At 46.7% G+C, this 22,985-nt stretch overlaps 1 protein-coding gene across 1 annotated transcript in view; it reads left to right on the forward strand.

The window, feature by feature from the left end:
* Positions 1 to 1,810: 1,810 nt before the first annotated feature.
* LOC131294876 (klarsicht protein) overlaps positions 1,811 to 22,985 on the forward strand; it is a 114,626-nt gene continuing 93,451 nt past the window's right edge. Inside the window, exons 1-3 of the mRNA XM_058322929.1 lie at positions 1,811 to 2,332; positions 2,395 to 2,646; positions 2,714 to 2,875. Of these exons, the coding sequence (XP_058178912.1) occupies positions 1,901 to 2,332; positions 2,395 to 2,646; positions 2,714 to 2,875 (846 nt within the window). The 5' untranslated portion in view covers positions 1,811 to 1,900. The remainder of the gene's footprint in view (positions 2,333 to 2,394; positions 2,647 to 2,713; positions 2,876 to 22,985) is intronic.

Consider the following 22,985-nt stretch of genomic DNA (forward strand, 5'->3'; position numbering starts at 1 on the left):
CATCGGATTTCTCTTGCGTCCCAAGTGCTAACGCCGCGTGCGTGGAGTGATTTGTTGCCTTCACTTACCCGTCCGTACTCGGATTCCGCTGAAATAACAGTCTTATTTAAAGTTTATTGCGACAAGCGGCGAAGGGGGGTGTGTGTGCTAGAAGAACTTTTTGCGCGAGATGTTGTATTCACCGAGGCACTGTCGCGACGCCATATTGCTCCTCCATGGCTGAACTCCGAAACGTTAGAAGCTGAGTGGAGGCATCTTAAAAATAGATGCACCTTGTAAGAGATCAGCGTGGGGAGTCGGTGGGGATGTAGGGGATAAATAACACGACGCATACTGGAAAGTGCGATAATCATGGCACATCGTAAAGAACTTTATTTGCATTTCACTTCGTCACCCCCTGCTGTGGGGATGCAATGGAACGGGCGATGGTCCAAAATCTGAGCTCGAGAATGTTCCGAACAGGCGAACGATGAATCCCGCATAAAAGTGGAGAAAAAAGAACGATCAAGCACCACTTTGCTCAGAGAGCAGTCCATAAAGTTCGCCTCATCGGTTGGCGAGTGGTGGCAATAAATTTGAAATTGTATACTTATTGGTATTGGGAGGAAGAAAAACGGAAAGCGTCATCTTTGGGACATGGTAAAGATTGACTCGAATTGGGGTTCGCTGTCCACATTTATCTTACCTAACTAACTGAACTCTGGTGGTTCAGGAGTTGGAATGCGAGGCGGAAAAGCGGCTTACCATAGATTGGTGTTTATTTATAAGATCAACAACATGACGACGGAAGCAAATCAATGATCTATGACAGCGCCGTCCGTCAAGCTCGGGAGAAAGAAAAAGAGCGGGAAGTTATTTAAATCAAAGGACAAGTGATCTGATATGAACGAGATCTTTCCGATCAGATCAGACTATCACAGGCATATGTATCGATGAAAGATTGGTGAATGCAATCGGCATGATGTAGGCTTGGTAGTAGTGTTCGATGCTTTTTGAGGAATGACGAAACATACAACCGTTATACGGAGTTTTTTTCTCATCTCGAGAAAAAAAACCTGGATAAACTCGACGAAGAAAAAAACATACATTCGAAGATAGCCACTCAAGCGGATGGATGATAGTCCGGAACATCCGGAGTGAACGCAGCTAACGCAATGGTTACTTAAGATGCGGTTTCTCCACGGTGAAGCAGGGCAGTGTACAAAGGGAAAGGAAATTGGGGATGACTCTTCTCCGATTTCACGATGCCGCCAAAGTTCTCCTTCTTACGGTTATTTTTGTGCATTCTGCTGCCCGTGGCTGTTTCCACCACGAGGCGACGCGCGCAGTCTAGAATCTTTTCGGTTGTAGCGGGGATCAGTTTCTCGGCGGGACGGATTCCCTAGCCGTCATCATTACACTATTGGTTGTCCAATCGATCTGTTCCAATCGGTTGGCGGAGTCGATCGAGATTAAATGTAGAGTATAGTGAGAACATTCTATCGCATTTTTGGTGGGATTCATGGTTTTTATCTTACAAGATGAAATCTTCTTCTAAATCTGTTACTTAACCATTTTTCTATTTTACTTTCATTTGCAGATTTTCCATCGATCGAAAATATTCATCTTGCGGTGTGTAACGAGTACAGGCTCGCGGAAGGAAACATGTCGGATTCGTCACAGGATTGCAGCCCAGCGCTCTGTGTGTCGCTGGTCCACTTCTTGTGCCACTGAGAGGTCGGAACCAAGCGCTCCTAGCAGAAAACGTTACGGCGCCTCTATCCGCGGTAGAATTTTCCCCACCCCCTGATAGTCATACAAGACGGGCTGAAGAGAAGTTCGAATCGAACAACGATAGGTGTTTGTTGGTAGTGCAGTGAGGATTTGTGCTTTGTGTGCGGGTGGAACCATTCGGAAGACCATGAAACCACCAAGCGCTGACATGTCCTCAGTCACTAGTAATAACAACAATAACAACAACACCACTCACGGTATCCGAGCATCAGCAGCAGCTTCTTCTGCGACTGGGACTTGTAATACTATTGTACATAGTTACGCTAACGTATGCAGTGGCATAAGTGGAACTGGTCCAGGAGGTGGAGGACCATCGGGGACAAGTAGCAGCAGTGGAAGTAGTACGACTACTCCTACACACACCGCTAGCGCGAGTGGTTCTACAGTGGCCGGAGTGACACAGACCGGCAATCCCAACGGCACCGGCGCTGGGAACAGTCCCAGCTGTTTTATCAAACCGTCGCTTTCGTTAAATTCGTTGCCACCGCAAGGACCTCCGGACGGATCGGAGATGGCCCAGCATCGGCTTCGTATAGACCGACCTTACAACAGTCTAAAGGTAAGCTTTTTTTAAAAGGGTTTGAATTCGATTTACTAATGGACGACTCTTCTTCGTTGTAGAAAAAGCGAGACACAGAGCGTGAACTGTGGCGAAGATCGTGGGGCAGTGGACACAGCCACAGCTCGTGCAGTCTGCAAAGCAGCACCACCAACACCGGGCTCGGAAAGGACGATTTCTGGGCGGCTTTGCAGACAAACTATAACTTTATCATGGACACCAACCTGCTCGACAGCTGCCGGGAGGCACGCGGCGAAATAGAAGGATCGGTCTTCCGGGATGACCTGGAGGATGATGTGAACTGTTGCCGAAAGGTAAGAATGGCACAGATTTATGTGTAACAAGTGTGGTACGATTTCTAATAAACTGTCCATGTTTTAGGCACTTTTCAAACCCGCACAAACGCACCGGTTCTACGGTGATCCGCGTTTGCTGCGTCAGTGGATCAAAGAGATGGAGAACCGAGTGGCCAGAGTACCATCGGTAACGGAAACCAAGAGACTGAGCATCGAGCAGCTTCAGAAGCTTGCAGTGGAACACGGGGTGAGTAGAAGCGGAAAACGCCCTGAACGATTGCTTGCTCGAGGAGGATCGATTTATTTTCGTCCCGGAGCAAGAACATTCCTCCAGAGTCCATTGACGCACCATGTGACACCGTTTTTCGGATGGTGGAGAAGTGAGGAATGCGTATAAAAATAGTACTACCATCGCCTATGGAATCTAGGCGTCGTAACATAAGTGGGAAGCACCGATTCTTGCCACTAGTAGCACGAGGCCCTAGGCTTCAATTGGAGAATAGTGGCCATGGAAGGAAAACATCATTAATTGCGGGAAGCGATCATTAAACGTGTCGCCATGTCAGCGAATGGAAAATGTGATTTAATTACGAGGAAAGTGTCCGAGAGTTTGTTTATTATGATATTGGTGTACGATTCTGGGTCAGCGAGTTGTCAGAAACGTTGGCGGATGATGAAAATAAGTAGACACTAATATGCAAGTTAGTCCGGTGATATGTCCCTTATGGTGGGCAACACATTAGGCGTGTTCTTTGCCGTCAAACTAGCCGGATGGAGTTGGTGTTTTATGGGAACATTTCGGTTGGGGTGTTGATCGAAACCGGCCTGTGAATGTGTTGTATGTTTTTGGTGGTGGAGGAAACGTAGTGTCGGTTAGATGGGAGTTGGCCCCATTTTTAAATATTGACAAATGGAAAGATGAACCTTTTTTCTCCATTCTCTGTGCTGCTCCAGAAAACGACAAATTCTAACCATAAAGTGTAGCAGGGGGTGCTAAGTCGTTGTTTGTCGGTTGGTTCTTTTTCGACTTAATATAGGGACGTGTTGAAATATATACTTTCCTAAGCCCATCGTTCCGATGAAGGGATAGAATGTTTCCCATTCGTAGGCGGTGAAATATATGATGTGATGGGATTATTGCGAAGATTTCTATGTCGAAGTGACAGGCACATGAGTCTTGATAAATGTGGCGTTGATACATTCAACAATGTTATACACATTGTTTTTAAAGAATGTGGGAAACATAATATGTTTTCCCGAAAGACTTTGTAGAGAACTCAATCTTCTTTTATATGTTTCGAAATATTCATGTATGCATGGCTACTCTATGCTTGGGTAAATTTTGCTTCATTTCTGAATGTTTTTAGATTATTTCATTCGCTTTAATATTATTTTTCGATTATGTTATTCGCTTTAATTTTATTTTTCGATTATTTTATTCGCTTAAATTTTTTACAAATAACGTAACAAATATCTTCGTATCTGTACCTTGTTTTAACGTGTACTGGAGTTGTATTCACCTTGGGCAAACCGTTTCAAACCAAACCGGTTATATTTGTGTATGGCAGTCTAGTCTACATTCAGGGGCATCCTTTTTGAATGATCGGTTTTGTTTAAAACTCTAATTGTACAAAATGCTATTTTTAAAAGTGTTTTTTGATAAAACTAGTTCTTTATTGAGAAAAATAACTTAGTAGACAAACGTTACGTAGTAGCTTCTGAAACGTAATGATTGGAGTTGCGTTTTTCACTTACAAACTTCATCCGTTGTGTCGATCGCTGTATCGAACGATCATCAGTTGGAAGAGCACGTGATCGATTTTAGCACCACGATTTTCCGGTATCTGATTCATTTCTGAAGACGATGTTTGCTTAGGCTCCCATAACAGGGCCCCGTAAAGAAAAGGAGAAAGAAAGTGTGCTTTATTAAAAATAATTTTTATCTTGATGTTGCATCACGATTCGCGATCGCTATCGCTACACAAGGTGTCAACAGTGATGCAACGCGAACGTGATGGATGCGCTTTCGGTTGCATCGATTCACGGTAACGATCGCGCTTTTCCTCTGACTAAAAGTGCGAGGTCAAGGTATGTTGAATAATGCAGGGAAAGAAGTTTAAAGAAATGCAGACAAACTATTTCGTTTTGCACACGAAAAGCAAATGCTCTCATCAGCGTGACCCCGATTTCACACGGCAATTACAAACGGCAGCGATGAATGAGTTTCGATTGCAGCTTAATTAGATTAGGCTCTGATACGGCGGTGGTCGAAACCGGTTGTCCCGTCCGCGGCACCACTGACCGATCGCTCCGATGATGACGATGACGATGATGATGATGGGCTACTTTTACTCGAGTGAGAAAAAAATCAATCATCGTCAAGCTAGTGCTTCCCGCGGAGTGTGTGTGGCAAGTTGGTCATTTTCCCTCTTTCTTTCTTTGGACAAATTCGTCCAAACGAAATGCGTCGTCGTTGTGATGCTGCTGCTGCTCGTGCACGGATTAAAACCGTGAAACCTTCTGCCACGGTCGCCCTAGCCTTCGGGGGGGCCCTAGTTGGGGCTAATTGATCGCGTAGTTCCTAGTTGGCGAAACGTGTTTTTTTTTCTCTCTACCCCCTCTAAATGGTCAATCCGGTGTCGGTATCAATGGGGGGTTGCTTTTTTCCTCTTTCTCGCTTCCTCTTTTCCTTCGTTACAGCTTCCAGCACCGTCGGATCACTGTTTTGGGCGTATGAAAATTGATTCGTTCCCAGGCGCATGATCGGTAACCTCAGCTGGAGTTCAGTGTCGGGCTCGCGCTTTGATTTGCGCATTTGCGATCAAAGTTTTTGCACTACACTTTCTACGGCACCCCGACCCCGACCAATGTGATGTTTTTTTTCTTATCGTTGTTCGCAGCCCGCGACCCCCCCTACAGAAGGCGTTACGCTAATCGCAGTAATACGGAAGCAGGCCGCGAGCCCCGAGGGATCCTTTCTAATTAGCAAAAACTGATGCAGTGTAAGGGTTTTGTCATCTCTTGCTGATCAGAAACTCTTTAGTAGCACACTTTCACGTGTAGCCTCCCTGCTATCACGTATCCTTAGGCGACTATAAAATGTAGCAGCTTTCCAACTCGAGAAAGGAAATCTGAATGTGTGCCTTGACGATGTTTTGTCGGTTCTCTGGAGAAGGTGCTGTAACAGTTACCTGCGAATAACTATCATAAACCACGTACGCATGACTTTCTTCGTCGTGTACAGGAGCTAAATTTACCTTTATAACAATGATTTAGTGCTTGCTTCTGCCACCAGTTTATGGGGTTAGTGATTTGAAGCAATAAATTATGATCAGCCGTCATTTTACTTTCCGCTACCAATGCTGGTCAGTGAGAGTACTTTCAATTTGCTGCGCGAAGGAAAGTTTCCAAGGATGTTCCATTGCAATAAACCCACATTAGGAGCATTAAATATGATTACCATGTCTTATAGATCTTTAGCGTCATCTGTGCTAAATGAGTTCGATGAGCCTAAACCCACAGAGTCGGGGAATAAGAAATTTGTGAACCTTGAATGATCTGCAAGGTAATTGGAACCCGCCCTTATCAGCAGCCTTTCGCAAAATACCTTAAACTAGATTAGTGCCCGACTCATTAAGCCCGACTCCGACTCCTTACTGCCTCCAAGGCACAGCGAAGGAAGCAGCTGAATGGGGCCATCGTCTTCAATGGCTTGTCACAGTTGAGTAAACGGGTCGGGTAAAATCTCACCCGCCTGATGGAAAGCACAAACGTATGCCCTTAGCGTGGCCTCTATTCCCTTCGCTGCGGCCGTAAATATCTGTTGATGTTTAATTAAAAACGATCGTTGCCGGTTGTCGGTGGCGTTTTTTTTTTTGCTTTTTCAGTACTGCAGAATGTTTAGCACAAGGTGGAAATGTGTCAGGCACGCGAAACATGAAAACTGCCGGAGGGCATTAGCAATAATGACGCGCCTGATGGAGTGGAGGGCAAGAAAGGGAAGCCTCCTAACGGAACTGGTTGGTTTTCGTTGCGCTGCTAGAGATATGCTGATCCGTCGCTTCTAGGCAACTTTGGGCCAAGCCAACTGTTTTAAGATTGTCCTCCTGTTGGTCGTTTCTCAATTCCCAGGGCAGGCGAATTATTAAACACTCACGTCCGCGAGTGCCAAATTTGCCTTAAATACGTGTATGTCTTTACAGCGTCATTAGCATTGCATAAAATGGGTTAAAAAAAGGTCCTAACAAATTAAGATCCGTTTCTTACGCAGGTTTTTTACGAGGAACAGAGCAATAAGAGGAAGTGTAACGACGGTGTGGTGTTGGGCTAACAGCGTCCTCCAGCGTGTTTTGCCCTCTCACCACCGCACGACGCTTTCTCTTGCACAATCGCTGCCGCACTCATCATAACACGATCAGCAATATAGCGCACAGTCCGTGTGATTTAAGCGACTGTGTGAAGACGGAGTGAATCTGCTAGAGTCGCATGTAACACCGAGGCAAATAAATCAACTCAACGGCACAGACCGACTTCTTTCCGGTTACACGGGCTCATAAAAATCGGCCTGTGTCCGCACACGAACGGCACGCGTTCACTTCAAACTAGGATAACGATAGGCCCTCGCCCGTTGTATGTGCGTGTGTGAGGACAACTCAGCTTTCGAAGAATGCCCTCATCATGGATGCAGCGATTTGTAAATGTTCATCCTTATTTGGCCTGATGAGTTGCGCCCGCGATGGAGACGTGAGAGGGTGTCTTGTGCAACGAGCCTTTCCGAAAACCATCGAACCAAATCGAACACCATTTCTATTTGAGCTTAATTACCACCGGTTGTCAATTGGATGGTGGCCGGACGCTGTGGCGGCTTTTGGCGTCTTTCTTGCTTGATCTTTTTGGAAGTCAGAGGTTGAATAGTCATCGCTTGGACAAGGTGTTCGCTTCCAGCAATCCTTTCTAGTTCCTGGAAAATGGGGGCCGGTCGTACGCTAGTCAAGATGTTAGTATCCGATACTTTCCTCTCTTAATAACAGGTGTCGAGATTTATGATTCTGATCGTCGCACGTCGTAGCAAATGTTCAGAAATGTTGTTCCTTCACCCTCGAGTCGACCTCATCTCTGTGGTGACCCATTGGTTCGCCGGAGTTTTCACACATGTTCGCGATTTCTCAGCGCTTTACACCGTAACGACTTTACAACCGATTCGCTTGCCGAAGGAGGAGTTGTTCCGACAATTCCTTCGTCGATGCCCCTTGGGCTGGTCTTAATGGTGTGTGGCGGCTTATATCGGGACTTAATTGATCTGCGACACCTTCTCCACCCCGTTTTTTTTATTCTCCTCGTAGGAGAAGGAAGCCAATCCTGACAGCGCCGCCAGGCAGCGGGACCACCGATTAACCCTTGTTTGGGACAACATCTTGGCAACAGCACAGAGAGAGGGCGTCGTATGTATGTGGAGGTGAAAATCTACCACACTCCTCACGTGGTGCTTTCTCAAAGCCGATCGAAGCCTCGTGGTGGGTTGGAAAATGATTAAAATTCGTTCCACCTACTCGTGCTCTCTCTTTCCCCTCGTGGGGCACTTTTACTTCGCTCGCTCGGAACCTGGCAGCTTATTTTGTGCCACGAAACTCCACCCCAACGCGCGTCACCTGTTGCCTACGGTGGTGTTGGCAAAAGAAAAATAGTGTGGAAACTTTTTCGCTTCGAAGCGCTCCTCCCCTGCGGGGGGAGGGGAGGTTGTTTCAGTGTACGGTTTTCACCATTGCTCTTGTCACTGATTGTGAAAATTGTGTGCCAAACGGCGGTTCCAAATGAGGTAAAACTTTGGCATCGATGTGGTGGGCTTTACGCTTGGGGGTGACTGAGAGGGTGGACAGCTGGTCTCTTTGGGGTTGTTTTCGCATGCCGCTAACAAGTTTAGTACGATGTCATCGGGAATGATTGCATCTGGCATAAGTGTTCGAGCGCGGTGGGAGAGACACAAAAAAGAAACATTCGTTGACGACGACGTCTTAAGAGAGCCTATATTCGGGTGAGTGTGTTGGCCGCCCGGCATTGACCATTGAGTTGCCCGAGAGAAAACTAGAAATGTGTGTGTCGTAAATGGGCAATTAAAAGAAATGAAAATTTTCCACCCCAGAGGCTTCGTCTCCCACGTGGTGGCTTTTCCCATTTTGGTGGTTGAGGCTTTCCTTCGATCGATAGTATTTTTTCTGACCTTTTACATGCCTTAAGGCTAGCTTTGACACTCACCGTTTCTTCTATCGTTTCTTAGTAACCCCTCGGGGATTGGCTTTGTAATCATTCGAAATATTTTCACGCAATCGCTGAAAATGCTCTCGGTTGCATCCGTTTCGCCGGTGGACATGCGGTCGTCGATAACGTCTCTATAAAGCGATAAAAAGCTACATCATCGCACAAACGCGCTCGTGCGTGCGTGTGTGTAGAGAAATTTATCACACTTTTGCGTGTGCTTCCTATCCGACGGAAGGTGCATAGAAACTGGACTCGGAACGGTAAACGAGCGAGCAGCGCATATCGGAAGTGTGCGATACCGGAATGGGCGCTACTCCCAGGGGGAGGCTTCAAGACGGAGACGGTGCGCCCGTGGAGAGACCGAGTTCCGAATCGGTCCGGTTGAAATATGGATGCATTGCTGCGGATCGCCATCACCGCCGCCAGCAGCGCTTTTATCAATACCAATTTGTTTTTCTTACCACCCGGTTTTTTTTTCTTCTTCCAGCAAAAAGTAGCACCTCCACTTTTCCGTTTCGTTTATCATTTGTCTGCGGGCATGTAAGTGCCCGACCTCCCCATTCCTTTCCCTCATTAGATCTGGAGCGAAAAGCACGGTGTTTCGGACACGTGCCAGAAGTTGGCGTACACCACCACTCTCCGGTAGCAACTCGAAGATTAAGGCGGTTTGCAAGGCTTGGCTTGTCTGTCGTGGGCTGTTGTTCGAATTGATATTTCATTTTAATGCTTAATTGAGCTTGCTTTGCTTGCTGTTTGTGCTCCTTTTGGTGGAGTTGGTGGAGATTTTCAGATACGATTGCGAAGCTCGGGAACAAAATAACTTTGGCACATATTTACCACCTTCCCATCGACCACACAAACGTCCCGTAAATTGTGTGCTGATTTCGACCGATTGTGTGTTTGAACCGGGGAGGAATTTAATTGGAAAGAAAATATATTTGAAAGTGGAGCTAGAGATTTGTAGACACCACACACCAATGAATGACCTACCCTGAAATGTGTTCAACCAAGAAACGTTTGGATATGTTCCAAAAATTGTTTAATACAATCTACGCAATGGATTGTGGTGGAAATTATTAGCTTCAGATTCACTTTCTATATTCGAATTCCGTCCACCTCGAAAGTGTTAATCGACCGATCGACAATCCAACTTCGACAGCACCAAAATAACACCGGGTAAAGAGGTAAAAATCAATCGACCCTTTTGTGTAACGGAAACATATTTCCCTAATGCCACAACAACATCACCGTCCGCCTTCATCTTTTCCCCGGGGGAGACAAGGGTGTGCGGACAGTTACAAAGGCAAAGCCAGATCAGATAAAAGCGTTACGATGATGGCGATGTACCGAAAGGCCCTCCTTCCTGTTGCAACGAACGCGTTCCTCCCGACGGCATCCTCCGGGAGCTTTCAACCTCGGAGCGGATTTTAATCGTTTTTCATTAATCCGACACTTGTCAATCTTTCCCGACCGTCGTCGTCATCGTCGTCGGCGATGGTGATGATTGGTGTTGGTGATGTGGTCGCTGTGGCGATGTTTCAACGCCCTTCTGCCCTCTGGCGATGGATTGATAGGGTCCGATACCGTTGGAAAAACACTCTCCCGCAGGGCCAACAGGTTGTATCGGTTTAGAAGTTGCGCTCGACAGTGGAAGAGGGTGACGGGGGGAGGTACCTCATCAACGGAACACCGGTTCGATTGCACCACCATGGCTCGGAACTTTCCAACGGTCGTCTAAACTCAGGGACACGGACGGGAGTGATTGCTGCTATGTTCTACAAGACTGTTTTCTCTTCGGGGGGGCTCACCAAACCGTTCGTGCAGAACCCGTCGTCTGGATGGTGGAGCCCCGTGGCGATAAACAGTGGCGGCGCGTGTCCGAACCGTAAAGGGGGCCGTAGGAGAAGGGGTGGTGAAGCTTAGAAAGAATGAGAATATGATTATAACAAGATGAAACAATCATAATTCCACCAGCATCACCGGGAGAAGGGGGGTTGATGTTTTGCTTTCGGGAAAAATGAAGCGATGTAGAAAATTACAAATCAACCCCCCTCCTCCCTCCCTCCCTCCCTTCGCAGGGCTTTCCATCAACCACCCGTCAGCCGTTTGAAGAAAGTAGCTTTCTTATCGCATCGCCTCTGCTGCGCGCTGCGTGAACAAAACCTGCTTGTATTCTATGCCGGCCCTCCTCAAGCGATATGTGGAGGTTTATTTCTCCCCGCTCAGCTAATAACAACCCACAGCCCCCTTCGGCCTTTCGGAGAGCCCTCGAGCGGCGAAACCATTAAAAGAATGCACCTTGGAGCAGAATGCTAACGGGGCGGATGCCAAACAGATTGGTTTTAGGCGTTCGGTAATGCTTCGGATCGAGCGCTTCTTTTATGCTGCCGATCGGGTGCAATAACAACAGGGTCCGCGCTCCCGGGGGGGAGGAGGAGGAGGAAAAGCTGCATCACTTTTGCCGCATTCTCTTTGATTTCAGTGTTTGACGGAGGGGGAGGAAAGGGATCGAGGGTTCTCTTCCTGCGGTGGAAACTCGAAACGGTACCTTTGCTTCCTTGCAGCCTCAGCAAAACGACCTTCAGGTAAACGGGTGTTTATCTTCCCATTTCATGCTCCCGAGAGTGGGCACGATTAAAAAAGGGCTCGTGTTGCAGAGATTACTTGCTGGATGGGAGGAGGGGGAAAAGTAGGAAGATCGAGAGAGGTTACACGGGAATAATTGGAGCTCCAGCCTTTCGGCATCCCCGAGGATCGCACTATCAAGATGTCCTGCTTTCGGATCCGGAGCTGCTGTTTTATGGAACGCGGCAGATTGTCTTAAGAGTTTCCTTCGGAGTGCGCCCCCCAAAAAGGGGAGCTGACTTTCGGTGAAGGGAATCAAAAGGAAACACTTACACACACGCGCGCGCGATGTCGCAAACGAATCCGGAGCCCTTTGAAAAGGCAGTCCAAGACGCTCCACTCCACGATAACATCTCTCCTCCGAGATGGAAAGCATCGAAGCAAATGGAATGCTTCTGATAATAATGGCCCGCTGGGGCGGCTTTTCCTTCGAACGTTCTCTTTTTTCAGAGGCGCACGCTGCAAACTCTACTACCGATTATGTGACAATCACTCTAGAGGGGGGAGGGGGGGTTGGATTGGAATGGTACAGGGTGTTCGCAGCCCTTTAGGGTCTCCCATTCAGCTAGTGATGAGAATAACAACTCTTTTTTAAAGATTTGAATCAGAGTGAACAATCATCAGTGACTCTTTTGCGATTTAAAACGTGTAGAAAGATTTATTAATCTTCGAGGAGATTTGAATCCGTAACGGTGATTCGAAGCCCAAAAGAGTGAATGAGTGAGTAAAAGAGTTGCTAGTCGCCATAGAGATTCGAATCCCAAGCAGAGAATCGAATCCCAAACAAGGATTCGAATCCCAAGGGTGAATAAGAGAGTGGCTAGTCGCCATCGAGAGTCGAATCCCTGGTTGAGATTCGAATCCCAAATTGTACGTGTATTCATATATAGTGCGAATATTAAGTACCAGTCTGGGATTCGAATCCCAATTTCCCAATCCCAATTTGGGATTCGAATCTCAATGGCGACTAGCAACTTTGTTACATGGGATTCGACTCACTACTTGGGATTCGAATCTCTATGGCGAATAGCAACTCTTTTACTCACTCTTGGGATTCGAATACCAATTTGGTATTCGAATCACTACATGGGATTCGAATCACTACATGGGATTCGTATCACTACATGGGATTCGAATCACTAATAGAGATTCGAATCTCTATGACGACTAGCAACCCTTTTACCCACTCTTTCACTCTTTTGGGAATCGAATCCCAGTTCAGGATTCAAATCAAAAAGGAGTAACAAAAACTGTCCATTAGGATTTAAATCAATCATTCATTAGTAAGATTCGACTCAATCATACAATCTTACTCATTTCGCACATCACTACATTCAGCAGCCCTCAGAAGGCAAAGGGCCAGAAGAAAAATGGATCGAAATTTGCCGCTCATTCGAAGCTCGTCGAACCCGCGGAGTTTGTTTGTGACGAGTACAAATTGTGGGCCAAGCCGAAGCAGAAAGGTTTTGCCCCGCCAGTTGCGGTCCCTTTCCCCTTCCGGGCGATCCTGCTCGAAGGGCTGGAGGGTGGATGATTTGCGTTTCATTTTTCGGGGTGTCCATCATCAAGCCTTGGAGGTGGCTTTTCCTTTCGGGCTGCCCGGGAACGAAAGTGTGCATTTCGTACAGTAACGAATTGTTATCTTACGCCCGTGAAAGATGGTTTCATCATCATCAGCTGCTAAATTGTACGGGAACGTCACAACCACCTCCCCATCCTGTTGGCGTTTTTGGTGCTGCTAATGGTGGCAGCGATTGTTGTGTGGACATTACAATGAATGATTTACTTAAACATCTCCCGTCCTACGGGTCTCTGGTTGTTGTGGAGAACCGATGCGTGGTCGGAGCTTAACCTACATAAAAACAGAACAATCGAAAAAAAAAGGGTTCGCTTGCGGCGAGGGAGGAAAGTTCGGGAGAATGCACATTATTGCATCCCGATGACGAGACGCTTTTTTTTATGAGCGACACCCTTCTCTGCAGCATTTCTGCGGTTGTTGCGTTTGGTGGTTCAAATTTGGTGTTTCAAACGATTCAAACGCACGACTTTTTTGACGTTCCCTGGTGGAGAATTCACCTCCCCGGGAGCAAACAAAGAAAGTTCCGTTTGTTGGGTGAAGGGCGGTATTTTCGTCCCTTTTTTTTCTCGAAGTAATCGTTCCAAGGGATGGCGTAAATGATGGTAAATACTTCCAAATTGTATGCCCACAAATGTCAGTCTATCCTCGTCAGATGTAACTCGTTGCTTTTCGTGTTTTGCTAAACCAAATCGAAACATGTTCGTTTCAGATATCTATGCTTATGCTGAAGTATGGAAAAACCAGCGCTCGAGTGTAATTGAACTTTGGCGTAAATGATTTTTCCCTAGCTTCCTTGCCCTTTTCCCCATCTTTGCTCCTACGGTTAGTCTCGCTCTAACGGTCGCTAAGGTCCGACGTTATTAATTTATTTTCCCTTCAAGTGGAAGCCCATAGTATATTTCCTTCTTTTTTTCGTCTCAAAACATGCAACACCCATGGGAGAATATTTAAATGACCCATGCAAAGAAGGATTGGAGACGCTTGGTTGCCGCGCGTGAAAACTTCCCTCCAAAACAAAAAAACACTAAGATGATGTGTCTTTCTTTAAGGGTTCATAAGGGTTGACGAATGCTGCGGTTGCACCAATCAATCATTGTTGTTGTCCATTCGGGAGTACCGTGCATGGTTGTTTTTTATTGATGGTTTTTTTTGCCCTCCCCCCCCCCACCCTTTGACTCTCATCGGAAGAAAAAGTTACTGTTACTTTACGTTTTATTGAAATGGATGGCGTACGCATTATTTATGGTTCCGGCGATAAGTAATTGGAATTTAGCCTCGGATTTAAGCTGAATCTTGTTTTCGATAGCGCAGTTATTAGGTGGACGCATGTTATGACACCTTCCAGGTGTACCGTTAGCATCGGCCCCTCTTCTCATTAGCGTCCGTTTTCCACCGACCATTGGATGGGTTGGTTGGTTGGTAGGGTGTCATTAAATGAAATGGATATGCTTCGAAGCATGCGCGAGCGCAGGAGCATAGCCTTATTTTTTTTTTATTTCAAATACCGGTCACAAAAGCTGACCGTACACATAAGACAAGATGTGGGGGGAAAACGGTTCACCACCACCCGGGTGGAGTGGTCATAAACATAGAAACATAAAAGAAAAATCAATGCCGATCGCCCGGGTGGAGGGAAGAACAAGTTGATGCGCGCGCACAGATGATCATCGATGAGCAGCGAACAGATTCCACACACCGTCCATTTTCAGTGCGTTTTTACCGAAGGTAGCAGTGCGTGCCCCTCACCTCTTTTCTTCTCCTTTGGATGCCGTGGAATTCAATAGGAAAAATCGAACGTCTGATCGTGCGATCATCTGCATCTGGAGACGCACATAATGTGATGCTACTCACCAGCACCTCACGTTTGGAGATGTGGCTTTTCTTAAGCTATGGTGCATTGGTTTTTCCACTTTTCCACGAATATCACCCATCGTCCGATCGAGCGATGGGATGCACGAATGTGGACTCGATCGAGGAAAAATGCTGCCGGTATTTTGCGGTCGATCGGAACGGTTTGGGTTGGGAATGGAGAGAACCAGGCCTGGGGGAGGGGAGAAACTCCCGATTGTGATTTAGGTTAGAGATGCGCGTGTACGCTGGATCGAGTGAAAAAGAGTTTACGCTTCAATTGCGCCAACACTCTCTCCTAAGCGTACGGAGTTCTACTTTGCGCACTTGGACAATCCCGTCTATTGGGTTCTTCAAAGTCTGGTGCTCCAATTTTAACACCTTTTTAAGACACCGTACTTCCTCTTCTCACCAACTTTTCCCTGGTCATGGAAATCATCGATTTTCGCTTCGGACGGACGTGGGCGATTTTTTGGCAAACATTGTCTCGTTTTTTGTTTTGGACAAAACAAGGGGCAAAAAAGGGTTGACTGTCTTTTTTAAGCAACCGGTTGTTTCTTCGGTGAGATAAACCGGTTTTAAAGACTGTTCTAGTGCGCGCGCGCGCGGACATCGCGATCCCATTAGAAAGGGAACTGCAGCAAGGTGAAGAAGTAGGTCTGGCCGTGGCTTCATCCTGAGGCGAAGAAAAAAAAACGGCAAACCCTACCGGGCACAACCAAGAGGCACGCCAAGGCCTGGGGGGGTAGCTCTAAGGAGGAGCAATAAATTCGACTTCGTTGAGTGTTTTCGCCGGTTTTCGTGTGACCCGAAAGGTCTCCGGTTTTAATTATGCGTGGATATTGCGTGAGGTTGGATTATCGTTCTCGCCACAACCGTTTGCCGGCATGACCGGCTGAGTCTAACCCACCCAGAGCCTGTGTTTGTTTCGCCCGGAATGTTCCCGAAGGTCTCCCAAGCGCGAGGGTCAGCGACATAGCAGGAAGATGCTGCTCGTTGGATTTACCTCAAGGAAGTGGGCTTTAAAAGAGCGGTGGATGTGTTTGAATGAAAAAGGACACAACGAGACCACCGGTCCGGACAATCTATCCATCTACCACCCCTTAGGCAGCGTGTGGGGCGGGTGGGAAAAGATTCGTGACCGTGGGTTTTCATTCTTATTTACAAGCTTCAAAAGTGCTGCCCCCTTTTCTGGGTGTGTGCGTTTTCTTATGCTCAATTCTACGGTTGTGGGTAACGTCACCTTTTTGTTTGTGCTTGTTGTGAAATGATTTTCACCTGGCCACTGGTTTCGCTCGCGACCTTTTTTTATAAGGTGTTTACCTCCATTTCTTCACCCGTTCCCATACTCATTTAAATATATCGATGGAACGTTCGAGAAGCTTTTTATAAATTGGACATACATTCGGGCATAATTAAGATAACAGATCTGCACAACATAAAAATAACTGCCATGGAACAGTCCAGAGTCCTTTTGAAGTCAGGCAGCTCGGGGGGGGAATGCAAAACCACTTAGCAGTGCAGCTTTTCCCGTTGTGTATAACACTTTTCTGCGCCAAAAGCTTCTCGATCGTTCGCAGGTAGTAAAGATGGCCGGATGTGACGATTGGTTATGAAATGCACCATACTTTGGTGCCGCTTGACTTGGTTCATTGAATTTCAACGCGAAACAAACTGAATATAACTGAAATAGCATTTCCCGAAAATAAATTAACAAACAATGCTATTAAGAAAAACGTTCGGTACACTTTGGAATGGCTTCTTCCTTTGGTTAAACGTCACCGAATAGATTTTTGAGCGCCTTCATTTGCGTACTTCCAACCTTTTGGTCATTATCAAGTTAGAGGTCAGCTTTGTTTAAAACAATAAACATAAAAGAGACGACATATGCCGACCGGAACCGAACAAGCGTGGCAGCGCATAAATGCATAAGTAGCATGTTGTGGGGACGTGCTTTTGAAGGCGACAAGATCGCTAGCTAAATGTCAATGTCACTTTTGAGACGCGGTGTAACGGTGACAAACGGTCCCCATTCTTCGTCCACCAGATAGTTATTACGTGCGAAGAAATCTGTGTAATTAACAAAAAAACTTTCCCTTCATTTGTTTCCTCAATCCTCCAGTAGACGAAAAGGTGCACGAGGGAAGCATAGCAGAATGTGTCAACATAATTTTTGGGAAGGTTGCGTCGTGTTTATGAGTTAAGGGTATTCGAAGAGACTGAAACCGGGGAAGGTGTTGCCGGTAAAGGTGCTTCGGTAGTGAATTCGGTGTAAATTGTCTTACGCTGACTACCCTGAGGCGACAATCGAGTTGTTTTCCCCCAACCGCCAGACACCGATCAATGAACAATGGGAGGAAAAGCATGACCGCTTTGAAATGCGATATACCTGCCAAGGGATGTTCTAGCCCCTAACATTCGTCGTCGTGCTACTGGAAACGGTTTCGTTTTTCAATCCCCAAAATTGTCTTTATGAATAAGCACTTCATTTCTTCGGTGTCCGTGTCAAATCGTCGAAGGAAAATAAAAACTTAAGGAATAGAAGCTAACGTTATTAAGTTAGTAATGCTATCAAGGAGCACCTTATTAGTATTTGTATTTGATACTATAAAATAATGCTAAATTACACTGTTGCATTACTGGCTTTTTTAAAAACCAAGCTAGTAGTTAAGGTTTACCGTTTGGATGTCCTCTGATCGAACAAGCCCCGTCGTCTGGTGGTTATTCGACCGTTTCGCTAACCGACCAATCACATGCGGGCTTTTAAAGCAATGTTGCATGCGACAAAAAGTGTTGCTGCAACACACGGTGTAGCATCCAAAGTTGTTGCTCGAACTCGACTCCGCGGAGCTCAGTCTACGTTGGGCATTTGTCGGAAGAGGACTGTGTGTTGTTCGTTTATTTTCTTTTCTTCCCTCGTGTGTTTAAATCTGTGTTCGAGTTTGTGTTTCGTTGAGTTTTTCCACCCCCACCCCCGCTGTCGTTCGTGTAGTTTTCCCAACCAGTGACGCGTCGCGAGGGAAATCACGCAGCATCCGATCTGGTCGTGTTCGATCTGGCGGATGCGCACTCGTCGCGGCAGTTTTCCCCCCGTTCCCAACCTGTGGTGGTGACCTGAGTGTTTTCCCCGACCGTTTAGTGCCGGCGTTTTGTTTCTGGTGGGTTCGATCGAGCGAGATCAGTATTTGAAAATTTTCACAATTATCTCGTTTTCCTCCTCGATCGTGTGTGTGTACGCGGTTCGGTGGTTTGATGAATTACGTGCCTATAGCGTGCTGAGTCGGCTCCAATTTCAACATTTTCGCCAACGACGACGACCCCCAAAGGGAGTGTGTGTTACCTGACCAACGGGGGGACTTCTGTCCGTAGATGGATACATGCCGGTTGGGTTTTTTTTTATCCCCGATCCGCGAAAACACGAAAGAGAAAGGAGCACAAGAAGGCAAACTCCACGGTTGCAAAGGAAGAGAAAAATAACCGAAACGTGCAAAAATAAAAAAAAATTAAAGCAAGTAAAGTTGGTGCTCGAAGTGCTGGGATGTGCTGCTGTGGCGGCTAGAAGAAAAATTAAGAAGATAATCTTGCAGAGCTGATGTTACACCGAGGCTAATGAATGTGAGCCTCTGGTGTGTAGCCCGTTTGGTGGTGGTAATTGGTGCGGTGCGCTATAGGTGAATGTTCGATCATCATATTCTGAGTACGATGAGAATTCCGTTTCCAGCGTTTGAATGTGGCATGAAATTGATTGTAAAGTGATGCTTATTTAGGCTTCTCGCTCGGCAACCGCTTTTTTCGCTGTGCAATTTTCGGTCCAATGTGGTTTTAATTTTCTCCTTTTCCCCCTGCAGAGAGTGTGTGTTAGCATCGTTCCGTTTTCGGTGTGAATTCTAATAGCTTTCGATCGTTAGTTGTGCGCGGAAAAGATCTACAAGCAAATATTCAAAGAGCAAAGGAATAATACGAAAAAGAGATCATTGAGGTTGTGCTGAGCAGAGTGCGGTGTGAAGAATATTTTAAAATAGAAAATCCATCCCAAAAAAGGGTCTGCCCTCAGACACCAATTTGTGTGCGGCGATACGTGTGCCTTAGCAGTGTGTGCACAGCATAGAGGAGGAGAGCAAAAAGGTCCGAAAAAGGAGCAAAACATACTTAAACTTCAAACACGCGTACTTGAGAGACGCTAGACGAAAACACATACTTCTTGGGTTGGTAGCAGTGTGTAGGGCTCGCGAGCAGAGAAGAAGGGCCCCCGTGGAAACGGCGTGGAAAAGGAGGTGAGTGGGTGGCGACGGCGGCGGGGGCAAGGACCGAAAGGGAGCGATATAAATAACAATCCACGCAAGCACCACCGGGTTTGCGTTTCAAGGAAGCGGCTTCGCCGATCCACCGTCCCTTTTCGCGTGTGTGGAAGAAGAAGAGCGTCTTGGAAAAGCGGGCCGCTCGAAGTTCTTACCACTTCGAGGGCGATCTCGAGTGTATGTGTGTGTAGGTAGCAACATGGGCCAACTCGGGGGGCTGGTCGATGATCTGTGTTCACGCAAATGTGCGGAATTTTTCGCCGAATTTGGTGGCCTCGATCGCTGCTGCTACTTCGTTTGCTGCACGCCACAAGCAGGCAAAGGCAAGAGCATCCCGTTTTATGCTTGTGTGAGTTTCGCCAGCATATGTGGATATCGTCGTGCACGCGAAGAAACGAACGTGCGGCGAGCAGAAACGCGATGCGAAGAAGTCTAAAGAGCCTTCGAAGGATCCCCCCCAACATCGGTGATCCACTTGTGGCGAGAAGGGGCAAGTCTTCAGCGAAGACATTCACAAGAAGCATAAGAAGTTTGAAGGCAAGAGAACGGCAAAACCCCGTCGACTGGCTGCGATCATTCATTCGTTCACTTTGCAGCACAAAAGTACACTTTTTCGTCCCTGAACAGCACAGCCCTGTGTGTGCGTGTGGGACCGATGCCGGCTGCGCAACCGGAGAGAGATACATCGAATGCTGTGTGTTGTTGGAGTTTCAGTTAAAGAAGGTTTTTTTTTACGTTGCGAAACTCCTCGGTGCCGTGCGCGGTGATTAAAAACGCCGCAATAAACATTCGCCCGGTTTTTCAAAGCCTCAAAGGGCGTCGAGGCGGTTTACCATACGACCATGACGAAGGTTGTGCTGTTGACGGTAGAGAAGGAAGGGTTTTTATGTCTTCGGTCCGCGGGAGTTGTGGGGGAACCGAACCCGTCGTGTCCGAATGTTGTTGGAGCCTCCACTTTTCCATCCCGGGCTTTTCATGGGAACTGATAACACCATCGCCCGATTGCTGGCTGGGTTGGCGTCAGTGGTAGTGAAAAGGGACAAGATGCATTTTTATTATTATGCTGGAGGAACTCAGAACGAACGCAATCGTTGTCCGCGGACGTGGAAAAAAAAGTTCAATAAAAGAACGGCTTGTAACGGGAAAAGTAGATAAGAAAGTGGAGAGTTCTTTCCATGTGGTGGTGGCGTGCTCGAATGAATTACGCCTTTTAACTCACAGCAGATGGTGATTCAACTCTTATCGTACGTTCTACTGGGTTTTGAGATTGTTTTCCTTCTTTACTTGCAACAAATGTTGATTATTTGAGGATTTTATAAAATTGTAACGATTTAAAAAAAATAATACTAAAAAATGTTATTACTAATATAGGTTCGTTTGCGCCAATTCAATGGCGTATGGCGTTCCATTATGAAATAATTAAAAGTATGCTTTGTTGCGTACGAGTTTACAACTCTCCCCGGATGTGAAACTCTAATTGCGTTGATAGAATATTCTACAACAGCAAGCGGCACAAACCACCATAGCGTGTAACTGCAGTTCCATTTGGACCTCTCCCCTCCCCTGGTTTATGCTCGATTTCTTTCGACGCTTCTCGATAGGGAAATCCACAAAGGGGGTAATTCGCTAGGGACAGAACACCACAACGTTCCGCGTTTCGAAAGGGGTTATTTTGTGTTGGTCAGCATAGGAAATGTGTACGACCGAAATGGACCGTTGTTCCATGCCCTTTTTATGCTGCAGCTGGATGTTTTTCGTGCGGTCAAGCCTTATGTTGGTGAGTTCGCCACGATGTTTCTCTTTAATACCGATAGAACAGAGAACCTCACCACAACAAGAGATGCTTTTCTCAAATATGGTAACCATGAAAGCGAAAGCGTCCGGGCGCGAATAACGGATGATCGGCGACATGGCTCGGTTGGTTCTTGTGCAATTGCGTGCGTCAATCTTCCATATGCCTGCTGGCGCATGGCTTGGTGCGTGCACGTTTTGATGGATCGCGAATGGGTGGGGAATTTAATTTAATTGAATGAGCCTTCAAATAAGAAGCCGTCTGAAGCGGCGGGGCCCAGCTTCGTGTGTTGCTGCTACTGAATAGCTGGCTGGCAAGCTCAGCAGGAAATCGAGATAAAAAAAAAGCAGCGGAATTAAGCAGCGAAGTTCGTAATTGAAACGTTTTTGTGCAGCAGTCGTGCACCGTAATGCAAGGGCGTTGACAGAAAGTGCAGCTAAGAAGAAGCGAGCCCTGCCTGATTCGACCAGCATATGAGGCCATGTCGCCGGGGTCGATGGGTCTGTATGTTTGTGTACGAAACGCGATCGTTCCGTTGATGGTTGTGGTGTGGTGGCGGGTTTTGCTGCCGAGGAAGGAAATATAAACAGAAGCCGAGGTTTGTTGATGCTGTGCTGCTGCATCCATTTGGCTCCAAAGAGGAGGTTTGCTTCGTTTGCTACATCCTCAAGATGCATTTTCGAGCGTCTTACAAACGCTGTGTGGTAGATTTTGTGTTTTCAAAAGCAACAGGATGTGACCCAAGAACGTTGGAAATGATTCATACACGTATACGCCTCTTACAAAAATGAGACGATAAAATTTTGCTTCGATGCATAAATTTGTAATTGTTTTCCACTTTTCCTTTCCGTTCCGATTTTCTCCGATCGTGTTCAGTAGAGTTTGTAGTTTTTTTTCTCCTACTCCTCCTGTCTGTTCAGTTATAAATATACAGTTGGGCCTTCGTTCTTGTCTGTCTTTGCTTAAGACGCCGGCCTTCTTAAACTGTGTACTGTGTGGAAGCATCCGTCTTCTACAGCTGAGTCAGATGCTGCTGTTGCTCCTTCGTTCACACGAGACACAATAAAGTTCAGGGGCGTTGAATGTTGGAACGAACGAATCCGCAGCGGCATCGTAATCGGTTAGCTGTGGTTTTGGGTTTTAACTGATCACAAGACAGCACCCAAGACGGTCACCCATTACAACAACCCATCGTCGACAGCTTCCGTTTCGCTTCGACTTTCGAAGATCAATGTCGAACGTCGTGTGCGTGTGTGCTGCTGACGGATGTGATCGGTCATTAAAAAACCAACTGCAACCATCATGACGTTCAAGAAGTTTCGCAAATGGTTTTTGGCGAGGACAGATGGGGATTTATGGTGACGAACGAAGAGCTGGCCGTGAAGGAGCGCTTGGTATGGTGTCGGAGAACCATATTAATATAAAGATTAATTTTAGTTAAATGCATACGATCATCCATCGGAAGCTAGGAAAAATACGCTACAAGAGGATTGTCTCGAGGTAAAACAGAATAAGCTGCTGCCACAGAAAAAGAAACAAACCAACCAAGTAAGCAAGCAGCTGTTGTGCAGCTGTTCCAGGTTGACCTCCCCACCGGCAAGGAAGAAACACATTTTCCCCGGATGTTAGCTTGATTTACAACCACGTAGAAGAATTCAGCAATGGCGTGGAGCATGCGCCCGCGTTCTTCGCACATTTCTTTCCCAACTGTAAGCGAGCTGCTTAATGACTCAACAATTGACTATGTTCGCGTCTTCGTCTGGGATGGTAAAAAAACCGTGGAAGTAGCCCTCACGGTGGTACGTGTGGATTGACGATTGGCTAGAGGAGAAGTGATCCAGGTGTGAGGATCGCGAGAAATTCCACCCCAACACCGAATAGCACCAATTCGCGCTCGCGTCTTACCTGGGAAGCAGATATTTTCATTTTCCATCCTTCCCCTGGATGGATCTGCAAAGGT

Source organism: Anopheles ziemanni, chromosome 2 (genome assembly GCF_943734765.1).
Source record: "Anopheles ziemanni chromosome 2, idAnoZiCoDA_A2_x.2, whole genome shotgun sequence".
NCBI lineage: Eukaryota > Metazoa > Arthropoda > Insecta > Diptera > Culicidae > Anopheles > Anopheles ziemanni.